The sequence below is a fragment of the Balaenoptera borealis genome (assembly GCF_965194805.1).
Source record: "Balaenoptera borealis genome assembly, chromosome: 2".
In the NCBI taxonomy this organism is placed as follows: domain Eukaryota; kingdom Metazoa; phylum Chordata; class Mammalia; order Artiodactyla; family Balaenopteridae; genus Balaenoptera; species Balaenoptera borealis.
In genome coordinates this window covers 161,746,393-161,762,500 of record NC_138867.1, presented here as the reverse complement: position 1 = coordinate 161,762,500, position 16,108 = coordinate 161,746,393, and the positions used below count along the sequence as shown (strand labels likewise).

Sequence of the window (16,108 nt, the reverse complement as noted above, 5' to 3'; positions counted from 1 at the left end):
GTGGCCTTGCCACTTCATTTTGCCTTCATGAGCAAACCTAGTTTTTACAGGAATGGTTGACTAAATAAAGAAGTGGCCCAACATGACAAGTGTTAATGTCTTGGAGGAGGTTTAAGGACTCTTGGTGGGGCATTTTAATTGGATTCTTCTTCTTCTTCTTTTTTCTTTAAGGGATAGGGTTACTGTTCCTTAAGCCTCTTGGACTCAGAATGTTTCAGGCTTCCTGCCCAGGGATCAAGGCTTGATCCCCGAATATATTCAGAAATAATACCCATAAATGTACTTAAATTGCTTCAACTTTCAAACTTCCTGAGTATCTGTTGACAGAAGTTTTAATGGTTTCTCTTTTCTTTATCCTTCTTTATGCTTTAAGCTCAACAAATCATAATCTCTCCAACCTCCTCCTGTTTGCTGTGTGAGTTGTGAGTTGTTTCCATTGCTTTGTAGGCAACATGTGAATTATATATAGAAAAGAAATATTTGCTACTTATTGTCCTTAGGGTATATGTATAAGTTTTTTGTTGCTTGGGATTTGAATAAATGAGATTATTCCAAAAGAATACTCTAGGGACATCTAATACTAATTAAGGTTATAGGAAAAGAAACCTAGGGGAATCAAAAGAACAAAACCAGATGTATGTTAGGGCAAGATAGGTTGGAAGGTTGAATTCTTTACAAGGTCAGTTATTAACGACCTATCACTGTCTTTTGAATGGAGGATGGAAGTGTGAAATTTTATCAGCTAGAAGCTGAATTGCAGTCATATGATAGAAGTATGAAAGGAATTTTCTCATGTATTGATGTACTCTCTTATCAGGAGCGGACAATCGAACGCTTGAAGGACCAGCGGGACCGAGATGAGCAAGAAAAGCAGGAGGAAATTCATAACTACAAAAAAGATCTTAAAGACCTGAAAGAAAAAGTCAGCCTATTGCAAGGCGACCTCTCAGAGAAAGAGGTCAAGATCACCAAAATGGAATTATTTGGTTTGCTTAGCCAGTGCATTGTGTGTATATGTTGTTGGTGTTTACATAATGCGTATAAAAAAAGGGTCTGTTGGAAGATTTAAAGAATCTTCTTATAGCAGGGATTATTTCAGGAAGCTTTGCAGAGATATAGTAGATGGAATCATTTCTTTCCTAAGTCTTACCTCTTACCTCTTGCAGCTGTTATGAGTTGGCTTCTTACTTGCTAATGACGTTTTACAGATCCTAAAATAACAGTATTTCTCCAGTTACATTTGGAGAAATATTGTGCTAATGGTGAGAAAGCTGATAGACGAACGGCATATGCACAAGGAGGACAGTGTATTTACATCAGCTCTTAACGATCACCTCAGCATTGGCAGAGAAATCTTAAATGATTGTTGACCAATTAGGTGACTTAATAGACTTTGATTTTACTTTTGAAGAATCTTGTCGATGTCACCTAAATAGCAGAAATGCCTAATGCCTTGTGATCAGATAATAATGAGCTTTAGGAACATTCTCAGGGTTTTCTTTCTAATATCTTTAGGAAAATTTATGGGAATTTGTGTTTCTAATAGAATGTTTCTTCCAAAATTAGAAGAGAAGAAAAAAGTCAGTGTAGCTACTAAGGTTACTGCTTACATTCACAAAGCTTGATCTACTTCCATTTATTTTGTGGGAATGGATATGTATTGGTAGAGCTCTTTAAGTCACTATTCAGTTGGTATTTCTTGGGAATTCATTCTGTTTTAGTTAGAACTTGAAAGCCAGAGCTAATGTTGTTGTTCTGTATTTCATGTTCTTGAAGTGGAAATATGTCAGTATATGCTAATGGAAAGAAACTACAAACCACCAGGAAAATAAATTTAAGAATTTAAATCTCCATTTTGTTAATAAATAGTATTTATTCTAGATGTATGTTGCTTCTTTTAGGCTTCACTCTTGGATCTGAAAGAGCATGCTTCTTCCCTGGCTTCCGCAGGACTGAAAAAGGACTCACGGCTTGAGACACTAGAAATTGCTTTGGAGCAGAAGAAGGAAGAGTGTCTGAAGATGGACTCGCAGTTGAAAAAGGTTAAAGAAAACTTTTCCAATTTCTTGCTTTGCTTTATTTATTTTTTTTAAGTTTCTGCTTTATAACAAAGTGAATCAGCTATACATAAACATATATCCCCATATCTCCTCCCTCTTGCGTCTCCCTCCCATCCTCCCTATCCCACCCCTCTAGGTGGTCACAAAGCACTGAGCTGATCTCCTTGTGCTATGCGGCTGCTTCCCACTAGCTATCTGTTTTACATTTGGTAGTGTATATATGTCCACGCCACTCTCTCACTTCGTCCCAGCTTACCCTTCCCCCTCCTCGTGTCCTCAAGTCCATTCTCTACATCTGCGTCTTTATTCCTGTCCTGCCCCTAGGTTCTTCATAACTTTTTTTTTTTTTTAGATTCCGTATATATGTGTTAGCATACGGTATTTGTTTTTCTCTTTCTGACTTACTTCACTCTGTATGACAGACTCTAGGTCCATCCACCTCACTGCAAGTAACTCAATTTCATTTCTTTTTATGGCTGAGTAATATTCTATTGTATATATGTGCAACATCTTCTTTATCCATTCATCTGTTGATGGACACTTAGGTTGCTTCCATGTCCTGACTATTGTAAATAGAGCTGTAATGAACACTGTGGTACATGACTCTTTTTGAATTATGGTTTTCTCAGGGTATATGCCCAGTAGTGGGATTGCTGGGTTGTATGGTAGTTCTATTTATAGTTTCTTAAGGAACCTCCCTACTGTTCTCCGTAGTGGTTGTATCAATTTACATTCCCACCAACAGTGCAAGAGGGTTCCCTTTTCTCCACACCCTCTCCAGCATTTATTGTTTGTAGATTTTTTGATAATGGCCATTCTGACTGGTGTGAGGTGATACCTCATTGTAGTTTGGATTTGCATTTCTCTAATGATTAGTGATGTTGAGCATCCTTTCATGTGTTTGTTGGCCATCTGTATATCTTCTTTGGAGAAATGTCTATTTAGGTCTTCTGCCCATTTTTGGATTGGGTTGTTTGTTTTTTGATATTGAACTGCATGAGCTGCTTGTAAATTCTGGAGTTTAATCCTTTGTCAGTTGCTTCATTTGCAAATATTTTCTCCCATTCTGAGGGTTGTCTTCTCATCTTGTTTATGGTTTCCTTTGCTGTGCAAAAGCTTCTAAGTTTCTAGGTCCCATTTGTGTATTTGTGTTTTTATTTCCATTTCTCTAGGAGCTGGGTCAAAAAGGATCTTGCTGTGATTTATGTCATAGAGTGTTCTGCCTCTGTTTTCCTCTAAGAGTTTGATAGTGTCTGGCCTTACATTTAGGTCTTTAACCCATTTTGAGTCTATTTTTGTGTATGGTGTTAGGGAGTGTTCTGCTTTCATTCTTCTACATGTAGCTGTCCAGTTTTCCCAGCACCATTTATTGAAGAGGCTGTCTTTTCTCCATTGTATATTCTTGCCTCCTTTATCAAGAATAAGGTGACCCTATGTGAGTGGGTTTATCTCTGGGCTTTTTACCCTGTTCCATTGATCTGTATTTCTGTTTTTGTGCCAGTCCCATACTGTCTTGATGACTGTTCTTGCTTTGCTTTAAATAACAGCATAGTAGAAAACTCTATAGTGTCCATATGGAATAACTTACCAGTGGAGTAATAATCTCCTAAAATTCAAAATACCATTTATACCTTGATTAATTCTCTTGGCATTCTTATCCTATTTTACTTTACTCCTGAGAGTCCCCAAACTCTTAGAAAATTGGCAATTCAGAGTAAGATTAAAATATGCAGCTCCTTTGTAGATGAAATGTAAGACCACAATGTAAAAATCTCAGTTATCTGATATTTTTCTTCTATTAGCATTAGGCTTCCTGGAAAGAGATAATTTAACAGTGCTAGTCACCCATACCGGTGAATATTAGAATTTGGTACAGGTATTTACTATCCATTTCATTGATTTACACCTCTCTAATATTTATATGGCAGTTTGTGGTTTTCAAAGCACTTTCATACTTATTATCTCTGAGTTACCAACTCTGATTAACTGGGTCCAGTTCATGTGATTACTGATGAGAAGGGGGCCCAGCCTAGTCTTGAGACTTGGTGGTGTTCTTTTGACATATATTGGGTGTGTTCAGCATGAACACCTTGTGATGAATCATTATTTAGGGTATGCCAGAAATGAAGTCATATTCTTAAGCTAAGGAAAGGAAGAAAATCCAGTAGCTTAAAGTTACTTTTGAATAAGTAGGAAAATACTTTTTTTGAGATTAACTAATTCAGATTTGGTAATTGACTTTTTTCCCCCTCACTAAAGAAGTGGAGGTAATTTTCTATTAAATACTGGAATATTGAAGGTAAGACTGTTAGATGTATTTAGGATTATGAAACTGAGCAGTAACTGTCAAGAGTAATAAATGTTATTCACTAATATTCCAAACTCGCCTATTTATGGCAATCCCACATTTTCTCTTTGTTTATTTTTAATCTCCTTGTTATGATACTTCTATAGCTGGCCATTTTTATGATCTCTTAAACTTTGTGTTTAGGTTCATGAGAAAAAATAAAGTTATCTTTGGGTAGAGGACTTGGTGGCTTCCCCCTCCTCTGATTTCTTACTTGTTTTTCTGCTAATTGCCATTTTACTTTTCGTATTTTCCCTTCTTTCATTCTGGACAACTGTAACTTTTCATTTTAATTAATTAGTGATGTTTTCCTATTACACTGCTCCCACAACGCCCTCCTCCAACCTAAATATAGGTTGCTCTAGAGTTTGCAATATACATTTTCACTCTTTTCTTTTTCCTCAGCTTTTTCAATGCCAAAAATTGTAGATATTTAAGGTGTACAACATGATGCTTTCATCTATGTATGCATTGTGAAATGGTTACCACAGTCAAGCTAATTAACACATTCATCAACCTTAAATAGTTACCTTTTTTCGTGTGTGTGGTGAGAACACTTTTTAAAAATTGTAGTATAATTGACATATAACATTTTATTAGTTTCTGGTGTACAACATAACAACTCAATATTTGTTTATATTGCAAAATCATCACCACAGTAAATCTATTGAACATCCATCAGTATACATAGTTATAAATTTTTTTCTTGTGATGAGAACTTTTAAGATGTATTCTCTTAGCAACTTTGACATATGCAGCACATATTTATAGTCACCATGCTGTACATCACATCCCCAGGACTTACTGTTTTGTAACTGGAAATGTGTACCTTCTGGTCCCCTTCACCCATGTCGCCCACCTCTGACTCCCCACTTCTGGCAGGCTACCGGTCTTTTCTGTGAGCTTGGTCTTTTTGTTTTTGTTTTAGATTCCATATGTAAGTGCAGTCATAATGACATTTATCTACTCTGTCTGACTTATCTCACTTAGCACGTTCTCAAGGTCCATCCATATTGTGGCCAATGAAAAGACTTTCCCCCTTTTTTTATGGCTGAGTAATATTCCTGTGTGTGTATACATACATACGTACGTACATACCGCATTTTCTTATCTATTCATCCACTGATGGACACTTAGGTTGTTGAGAACACTTTTTAAGATGTATTCTCTTAGCAAATTTCAAGTATGCAACACAACATTGTTAACTAGAGTCAATATCCTATACGTTAGATCCCCAGGACTTATTCATCTTATAACTGAAAGTTTGTACACTTTGACCAACATCTTCCCATTTCCCCACCCCCAGCCCCTGGCAACCACCCTTCTACCCTCTGCTTTTCTGAGTTCACCTTTTTCAGATTCCACATTATAAGCAAGATCTTCCATGTTTTTAATATGTGGCATTTCCTTCTCATTCTTCTTTGCAGTGTCCATTTTTCTGCTTACATTGCCCCTCTACTCTTGGGTGTTGTCTCCTTTTCCCCTTAGCGCCTTTAACTATTTTTTAAAAATATTTATTTATTTTATTTATTTATTTTTTGGTCTGTGTTGGGTCTTAGTTGTGGCATGCGGGATCCTCATTGTGATGCGCGGGCTCTCTAGTTGTGGCGCACGGGCTCCAGAGCGCATGGGCTCTGTCGTTTGTGGGATGCAGCCTCTCTAGTTGAGGCGTGGGGGCTCCGTAGTGGCGGCGCGTGGGCTTAGTTGCCCTGCGGCATGTGGGATCTTAGTTCTCTGACCGGGGATCAAACCCGTGTCCCCCGCACTGGAAGACGGATTCTTAACCGCTGGACCACCAGGGAAGTCCTGTGCCTTTAGCTATTTATCATAGTTACTTTAAATTCCCTGTCTGGTAATTCCAACATCTGTGTCAAATATATGAGTCTTATTTTTTACTAGCAGGGGCGAGAGTGGGAGAAATGCCCTTTCCCCAGGTAGGACAAAGCTCTGTTAAAATTTTTACTCCTGAGGGTCTGTCTTTGGATAGAGTACACTTTGGGCATATTTCACAATTGTTACTCTTCCCCTCCTGCAGCCAGAACCACAAGGGGATTTTTGTTGGCTCTTCACTGTGAGACCCTGGTGTGGTTCCTGGATTAAAGCCCATGAAAGTATGGGCCCCCCTAAAACCGCCGGCCCTGGGACTTTCCTCACTCGCTTGCTTGTACGTCCACACTCAGCCCCCAGCAGTTCCTTAAAATTACCACTTAAGTGTTTCTGCTCACAGCTTCTGCTCCAGGTGAGCAGATCTCAGCTTCAGCTCTGTGGGTTTGCCAGTGTCTCTTGATGTTGGAGGGGTAATTTTTCCTGTGACCTCAGTTCTCTGATAGGTCCTAGAAAACTCATTGATTTTCTGTTTTTCAACTTTTTCTTGTAAAACTAGTAGTGATGACTTCTGAGTTTTTTACATGTTGGAACTGAAGTTCCAGTAGCTTCCCGTATGGAACAGGCCTACTCATTCTTGTTTTATGAAGGTATTTGTATGAATTTTGCTGTTTAGAATAAAATCTAAAATAATAATATAATAAAAACAATTTATTAATTATATTTGGGAATCAGCTTTAGTTTTATTCATTAACACATAACTGTTTATGGAATCAGTAAGTTAACCTATGCCCAGGAATTTGAAAGTAGATCACAGAGATCTTAATTAACAATATACCTGTCTTATACAGCTTTTTCAGTTCTGCTAGATGTTGAATGAATTTGACTATTTCATCATGTCTGTTTCTAAACTTAATTTATATTGGAAATTGCCTTATTGAAAATAAAAAACCCTTTGACTTTAAAAAAATGTCTTAAAATAAATGAGAGCATATTTCCTAATGTAAGATTGAGATAAGAGTCTAGTAATAAAATGTAAGACCCAGAATAATTGTTAAATATCATATTTCAGATTTTATCCCATTCTAGTAGATAAGTGCTTCCCTAGCATTATTACATTTTAAAAGCAGGGCAGTGAAGTAAGTCAGACAGAGAAAGACAAATACTGTATGATCTCACTTATATGTGGAATGTAAAAACCAAAAACCAACCAAAAACTGAACTCATAGATACAGAGACCAGATTGGTAGTTGTCAGAAATGGAGGGCTGTGTGTGTGTGTGTGTGTGTGTGTGTGTGTGTGTGTGTGTGTGTGTTTAATGGGTGGAGGTGGTCAAAAGGTACAAACTTCCAGTTATTAAAAAAAAAATGTAACTGTGTAGTGATATTTTGTCTATGTAATATTTAAGCAGAGAAGAACCTTATAAATTGAAGACTAGCTATTAGATGTTTGATAATCCCCTGTTGAAATTGGAGTATAGGTGGCTTCTGGGGACATGGTTTGCCCACTGCCACTGTATGTATATCTGATAGAATTTGGACATTTTCTTTGCAGGCACACGAGGCAGCATCGGAAGCCAGAGCCAGTCCAGAGATGAGTGATCGAATACAGCAATTGGAGAGAGAGATTGCCAGGTACAAAGATGACTCTAGCAAGGCCCAGGCAGAAGTTGACCGCCTCTTGGAAATCTTGAAGGAGGTGGAAAATGAGAAGAATGACAAAGATAAGAAGATTGCTGAGTTGGAAAGGTAAGGAAAGGGAAGCTGAAGAGGCACTCTCTATGTTAGAGAGGTTGAAGGATGGTTTTAAAACTATGTACTTTTCGGGACATATTTTTCCAATATATCTGCCTCTCTGAATTTACTTTATTACCTACTTTTTATTCTAAGTCAGTGTAGCTTCACTGTTGCAGTCTCTGAATGGCAACACGGAGTGGGAATAGATTGGGAAGCTATGGACTTCAGCATCATTGATTGGAAAGAGAAAGTATTCATTGATTAAGAAGTTAAAGTTTTCTACTGGCTAATCAAGAGAGTGCAGATAGCCACTTGCTCTCTCATTATTTATTTATCTGTGTAAGGAACAAATGAACCTCAAGTTTAAGGAGTTAAAATTTTTAATTGGTTTAGACCTTTTATGTTGAGCCGTTGCTCTTTTGGGCTGTGAATTTTTAGACTCTGTATTGTGGAGAAGCAAGCTATTACATTGGTACATAGGTCAAATTTAGAAGGAGGGACATTTTGAGGACAAGTTAGGAGACTTGGATGTGATTTTTTATTGAGCTCTGACTTTGACTTCTTCAGAATGAGCTTTGTTTAAACAGAACCAGCCAGATAGCTCTCTTGGAATTTTCTTTGCCTTTTTTTCTTGTTAGGGTATTTTGTACGAAAGATAAAGCGTATGCCTCTTGGCCTCTTCCTTTACACCATGTATTTAACATAAATTCACAAGTGCATAGAAATAGTTCTTCCAGTAGAACTGCATTAATCACTGTATTCTGAACAGTCAGAGAAACTGGCAGTGACAGAATGAAGTCATTAATCCGTGTGACTCCTTTGAGCCTGATTCTTAGAAGTATTTTATTTTCATGCTCTTGAATGTTGGGAAGTAGTAGACTACTTTCATAAGTTGTTTACTAAGTTTTAAATTTTTAGGATATTGGTAGACTTGATATTTTCCCCTAGAAGTAACTTTTTCCTCTTGTTCTGTACCCATAGAATTTTGATTTTCAAAAAACTAAAAGGATAAAGTCCAACCCTCACAATGCTTCTTCACTAAGTTGAAAGTGTGAATGAATGAGCTGATCACCTACTCATTTGTTTCCTCTTATTTTGATATTAACTCTATTCGTGTTTTCTGGTCTGGTTCTGGATAAGATGGGTGGATAAAGTTCTTTAAGTCAGAATTAACAAATTATCAGAGTCTCAAGATTAGATTATGTATGTTTTTTGTACGTCTTCCCTGTTTGCACTGCATCTTTACCCCCAGCACACGTGCACGTGCACACACACACACACACACACACACACACTCTCTCTCTCGTTACATACTTACATAAGTACATGCCTTTCTTTGCTTTTGTGTCACCCTGAAATCAACAGCAGTACTTCATAGATGTAATTTATTTTTATTTTATTTATTTATTTATTTATTTTTTGAAATCAGACTTTTATTCAAATCTTAATTTCATAGATTTTAAAATACGATACTTCTGATGGATTAGTGACTTCCCACTAAATGTATTTCAGTCTTTCAGAAAAGAAATTTCTTGATAAAGTTTTATTTTTCAGTTTGATTTTTTTGTGTTAGAACTCTGCATTGAAATTATTGCTTGCTATTCCAGATACCTTGCTTGAAAAATGTTTCAATTCATTTTTGGACCCAGTACTGATTTTGGGAGATGGACGTGATTTGAACAAGAGTAAGAAATAGAATTAAATCTATATTTGATATCCAAAGCACACCAGATAGCTTTTATTAGCCACTATATTTCTCACATTTGGGGAGAGAGTTGTAAATGATCTGTTCTTTCCACAGAATATTACTTATAAATTTGAACAAGTACTATAGAATTTTGTCCTCTGGTCATGTAACATTGTAATCTTCTTTTAAGATTCGACACACAGTTTCCTGGCTACCGAGAAAAGAAACAGTTTTAAAAACTCAATTGCTACTGGCTTTGTAATTTGTTATTGAGCAGCATAGTTTAAGAGGGGAATAAAAGATGATTGGAATTATTTTATGCCTTTTCTTCCCAGAGTTTTAGTACTGAGCTGCGTGTGCGTGGCTGCTGTGTTTCTTACTAACCGTTTGCTTCTTATGTTGCTGTTCCACTGTTTCCTGGGTGTGGGTGTCTGGCTCCCTGTCATTGATCATCTGAGTTTCGTCACCTTTCTTTTGGCGTGTCTTATCCTGGTCCTATTCCATTGGGGTTTTGGTCTCTGTGTCTGTCTGTGTTCATATCCCTCTTGGCCATGCTGTTTCCCAGAAAGCCAGCCTCCCGCACTTTGTACCTTCCACGCCACATTTCTGTCCCTGCACCGTCGGGGGGGTTTGTTTGGGACTTCCTGGGAAAGTGAGTGTTAAGTAAGGCTACAGTTGTGTACTCGAGGAGTTGCTGCTGCCACTCTTGCTGCTGCTGGGGCTTGCTGGGGGTTTTGCTTGATCAGAATTAAAGACCAGCCGGTTATATATCCAGTTGAACAGTACCTCTTAGGTCCATTGCTTGTGGATAAAGTATGTGTTCTCTCTGCTAAGATTCTGATATTGTTGGATATAATTGTCTTATTCTTGGTTTCTAGCCCATCTTTTATGTGGTGGTTCTTTTGCTGGAGTGCCCTTTAAGTAGTAGCCTCTCAGGCGATGCAGCTGTAGTGCCACACCCTGATTCAGGAAGTAGCATGCATTTTTACTGGGTGTTCAGCCACCTTCTAAGTGCAAAAATGACAGCAGAATGTTATCATTGGGCTAAAGAAAATTCTTATTATTCTTTTAAAATTTCCTAGTACTTATGTAAGATTCTCCAATATTAATAGGTTTAGATTAACTCATGAAGAATTCCCAGACTTATTCTTTGTGGTCTTGAGAAAAATAGTCCCTTACACTGCTCTTACAGAACAATGGTAGTTCCTGTCAGATGATTTAGTGTTGTACCAGTGTCTTGAGCTACTGCAATTTTAAAACGAGGATTATGTAGGCCTACCCATACATCTGCAAATACAAAATATTTTTCCCAATTAAATCGAAGAAGTACTATTTCTAAATTTATATTCCGTACTGTGGTGTGTATCAGTTGGAGTTCAACCAGAGAGGCAGAACCAGTAGGAGAGATACATACATATGTTTATATATATATGATACATATATATCCGTTTTATTACAAGGAATTGTCTTGCATGATTGTCAGCAGCTGGCTAAGCGAGTCTGAAATGTGTATGGGAAAGCTGTCAGGAGGAGATCACCTGCAGGATAGAACTCCCGTGGGCATGGGCCAGAACGGTGGTCCGCAGGCAAAATTTCTTTTCTTTCCTTGGGAAACCTGCTTTTAGGGCCTTCCAAAGAATTGAGATAGCCCACTTCGATTATCTGGGATAGTAATCTCCTTTACTTAAATGGATTGTAGGCTTTACTTATATCCGCAAAATACCTTCATAGCAACATGTAGATTAGTGTTGGATTAAGTTAACTGGGTGCTGTAGCCTACCCAGGTTGACACTTCAAGAAAGTCATCACCTGGCGGTTCTGGATAGTCTCCACAGATGATTTTAAGGGAGAAAATCATAGTAAAAACAAACCTAAAGATTGACGTGTTATATAAGTAGATTGATTTCGATTAGCATGAGGAACCCAAAATGTAAATTGGATATTTCTCTTCTCAAGTGAGCATATTATGGTTTCTATTTAGATGCACGATGAATAGCCTTTTCTTTGGCATAATGTTTAAAATGTTTAGTAATGTAGGCTGATGAAATTCTGATAGTAGTATCTTTTCAGACTCCTGAAAGAATTGCTTGTTGTCTGCTCTTTCACTCATGTCCCTTTAGCTAAATACCCATGCCATGGCAGTATACTGGGAGCATTATCCCCCGTGCATAATTTTGCTTCTGTATTTGCTTTATTACCTTTTTTTTTCTGATACAGAAGCACTAATGAATCTGCAGAGTTTGGTGTTTGCACTAGAAATCCTCAATTTTTACTCTAATGTGAGGTTTATTTAAATTACATTCAGCATCCCACTTAGAAACTTTTATGTTTGGAGAATGACACCCATCTTCTGATTTTTCACATAATTTAGGTATCAAGGATTGCCTTTGGTTTATGAAAGTTAGGAATTTTCAGTGATGTAAAGAATAATAGAATATTATTGTGTAACTTAAATAATTTATAAGAAATTTGGATTTACTGTATTTCCTGATTTGTGGGAATATAAAAACTGGAATTTTAATGGATGTAGATTTCATTTGGGGTTGTGTTTTGAAATTTATAAGAGGGATTAAAAGATGAGAAGAAAGGACATGTTTTCTTAGACATGTTTAATCTTTGAAAACCCTAAAGTTCTTTTTATTCCTTATTCCTTTTACCTGGTTACTCTCCCTTTAAATATGCATCTCTAAAAACACTACTGTTAGTAAGATTTGTAGTTATCAAGCTCTTGAGAATAATAGCCAATCTGTGAGTTTAGTTTTTCTCTCCGTAACTCACTCTCCTCTTTGCCACAAAGTATATACCCTTTCCTTCTTCATTAATGAATGAATGAATTTTTCTACTTATGAAGGCTCTTATTTGCTGGTCACTGTTCTGGGCTCTGGGGACACAACAGGGAACAAAGCAAACAAAATCTCTGCCTTCCGGGAGTTTATCATCTAGCCTCAGAAGACGAAAGCTCCAGCAAGGAGCGGACTTTTCCTCTGTAGGCAATGCTGGCAGAGGCGTTCTTCCACAGCTTGCCGGTACCTAGAAATTTCAGTGAGGAGGTTTCCATTTGCGGTCTGGTTGAGCTCTCCTGGGAAGTCATACTTAACATACTCAATTAATGTGTGCCCCAGGATGCAGAATTATTACGGAAAAGGGGCTTCTTGTTGAACTTCAGACTCTTAAGTCTGGTCTTCTAATTTTTGTGACCAGTATTAAATGATAATGGCTTGAGAGGTTGTTTGGATAGAAGGCTAGCAGGTTGTTTTGGATCCTAGGCTCCTAATTTTAGGTCCTAGAACTGTAGCGTAGATGGAGATGTAAAATGGAGAGGGAAAGCCAGGATAGTGTGCTGCTACTGGTACTATTCTGACAAAGGCAAGAGAACCAGGAATCAGTGTTGTTATTTACATACATACACACACACACACACACACACACATACACACACACATATGTATAGGTACATAAGCACATTTTGGGGCCAGTCTCGTAAGTAGATTTATATTAGGTTTTTATTAGGAGGAAACTTAGTTTTTCTGCTTTGTGATGGTTGCTTTCATTTTCTTTGCTAACTGTCTTTTCCAGACCTCATCTAGAACTATTAGTTCTAGGCTTTTACATCATGATTAAACTTAAATTTTGTGGACTAGCAAGAAAACTTAACCTGTGTTTATAATGTTTCCAAGGGAACTACATTCTGGTTTATAAACAACTGGCTCTATTAAACAACTGGTATATGATGTATTCATAAGATTTGGAGCTGCTTGATTTTTTTTTTTTAAAGCAAGGGTGTTCCCAGTTTGCTCAGAATTCAGGCTCAAGGTAGTTAGCCCCTGAATTAACTGTCTAAATTGCTACAGCAGTAACTGTTAACCTCATTTTGGTAAGTGAGAGGAATCTATACTTCTGTAGTTCAAGATCAACATAATGAACTGAGCTTGAACACAAAGAATGGGGTCGTTTTCCCATCATGCCGGGAGTGAGATTTAGTCTGTGGAGTTATTTGCACGCGTGCATGTGTAAGAGAAAGTACTTCTCTGGTGGTATTTGGAGAATTTAGGGAAGATAGTTGCTAGGCTTAAATCCTCATGGCTCGAGGATATGACCTTTTAAGTTTTTTTATTTGCTTTTAAAGCTTACTAGTACCTGAAATTTTATGTAATGAAAACGGAGTTATTTTTACTTTTTATAAATCTTTCAAAATGTGTTGGCAAACTTAGAGTTTACAAGATATTTCCAACTTTTGGTCTGCTATTAGTAGATTTAACTCTTTGTTTTCTTTAAAACTGGGCTTTAGAATTAGGAGATGAATGCTTTTTTGTTATCTGCTTTTTCTGAGTATTTTCTCTTTGACTAAAATTTTCTTTCCCCTTATTCATTTGTGGGGATTTGACCCCTTTTAATTGTTATCTTTTTTGGGGGGAAAAAAAAACTTTACTGACCTTTCTTAGGTAGTAATGTCTCTTTCCTTTTTTTTTTTTTTGTGTGTGTGTGTGTGTGCTTTTGTTATAGTATCTATCACATTCTGTCCCAGGACTGTACATTGTTGTGGGCCCAATAAATACATACATTAAAACGTAGAGACACAGCTCCTTTCTCATTTTACTGTCTAATCATCCCACATTTCTTCACTTTTATCTTTCCATCCCCCACACATTCAGACCGTTGATCAAACAGATGGAGATTTAATAGTCCCTTATACCCTTGTTTGTTATAGTGAATATATTTTTATATTTGTTTCTTCTATATGTTTGTAATATGTTTACCATTGCCCATATACTTTTCTTTCTGTAAAAATATAAGTAAACGCATATGCATTAAATATTCTTATTTAATATAATTCAGTAGGATTACTTTTCTATCTGTAGGTTAAACAAAAGTATAGATAACCTCTCTCCTCTTCTGTCACAGTGAAATACCAATTCTAACTTGTATTTTTACATTTTAACATCACTGAAACTGGGATACGTGAATAAATAATGGCGTGATTTAATTGGTATATATTTTTTTATTTCTTGGTAATACATAAAGTAATGGCACATCTTCTTCCTTTGGTGAATTGATATTGAAGATGTGCGCAAAGAGAGTGAATAAAATTATTTCAGTGGCTGGGGGTGGAAGGAAGTATTTCCAAATTAACGTTATCTTCTCATGTATTCCATTTTAAATGTGTGTAACCAGATGAATATGTTTACTATTATCATTAGATATTTGACTGTTTTAACTGCATCCTGAAAGTTTATTTGCTTAGGTTGACCTAAAATTTTTGTTGACATTTTCATTTGGAAAGTGGGTTTTATGTTTGTGATTTTATATTGGTATCACAGTACATTCAGGCATCTATGGCACAGTATAACCTGAGAATATAAACCTACATATTTAATCTTCATATTTGTAAATATTTTTTCTGTAAAGAAATCCCGAATTGATCATTCAGCTTAATGTCTTCAGAAATCTCCCATAGGGAAATTAATATTAAGCTGTATATAGATTTGGCGTAAACTAGTATACAATTGATGAGGAAAATGGTTCCTTAAAGCATTTCCTTACTTTTAAATTTATAGTCATGTATCTTTGATCCACGAAGGACAGTGTTGGTGAATGTGGTCTTGACGTAGCTGGAATAGAGGAGAAATGAGTGTGGTGATTGTGTGTGCTTTCTTGAGGGAGAATGGGTTGTGTTTAAAAAAACGAAAAGAAAAAGGGAAAACGAGATGCTGCGAGTGTTGTAACGGAAGGCGACTGGTTCTTTATCAGATCCTGCTGGCTTCAGCTTGCTTTCTGGGGGGGGGCTGCTTGTTTCTTCCTTCGTCCTCCTAGATGAATTTCACTGATTTCATTTAAAAGAAGAATAAATCACACCGCTTTACATAGTCAGTTCTATTAGGCCATCTTCCTAAAGTTTCTTGTGGGCACAGCACCTTATAATTTATTACAGTCTTGATAGAAATTTTGATGGTTACCTCAAGTTTTTACTTGACACTGGAAACATTAGAATTATATATAGTTATTCTATATGCAGATTTTTTTTCTCCTAAATTTATTTCCCAAGAGCTAAAGTTTGATGCCAAAGTGAAATATGACTCCTGAACTGTAAAATAGTTAAAAAGATCCTTAAGGTTGCTCACTCTCGACAGGAATAAGCTTAATTTTTCTTTTTTCAGGGATTTTCTCGTGTCTCATATAAAACTTTGCATCTATATGAGATTTCAGTGAGTGTCATCACTGATCTAAAATTATTCTAACGTAATGTGTCATAACCAACAAAAATAAAAAAGATCATTGGGAACAGTCATTTAGATAAATGATTGGCCTCTCTTTGACTTTGAACATTGTCTGCATTCTACACTGTTTTCCAAATGCCAAAGATCCGTGGATTTTTGTAGATCCCTTCAGGAGTCTGTAAGCATCATAGGACATATAAAGTATGTCCAGGAGGTGTGTCAGCAGACCTACATTCCTC

At 36.7% G+C, this 16,108-nt stretch overlaps 2 protein-coding genes across 21 annotated transcripts in view; one reads left to right on the top strand and one right to left on the bottom strand.

The window, feature by feature from the left end:
* Positions 1 to 16,108, bottom strand: part of LOC309623767 (uncharacterized protein) — a 238,852-nt gene that overhangs the window by 162,530 nt on the left and 60,214 nt on the right. The gene's annotated exons all lie outside the window — the stretch shown is intronic.
* Positions 1 to 16,108, top strand: part of LOC309623752 (ELKS/Rab6-interacting/CAST family member 1-like) — a 167,569-nt gene that overhangs the window by 123,448 nt on the left and 28,013 nt on the right. For 6 of the 10 annotated variants that reach the window (XM_082380893.1, XM_082380891.1, XM_082380896.1 and 3 more), the window contains 3 exons: positions 818 to 958; positions 1,902 to 2,042; positions 7,786 to 7,979. In XM_082380893.1, coding sequence (XP_082237019.1) covers positions 818 to 958; positions 1,902 to 2,042; positions 7,786 to 7,979 — 476 coding nt within the window. Of the gene's footprint in view, positions 1 to 817; positions 959 to 1,901; positions 2,043 to 7,785; positions 7,980 to 9,396; positions 9,527 to 9,574; positions 9,603 to 9,844; positions 15,467 to 16,108 lie in introns of those variants that run through there. The other 4 variants (XM_082380897.1, XM_082380900.1, XM_082380892.1 and 1 more) reach the window with 4 other exon arrangements.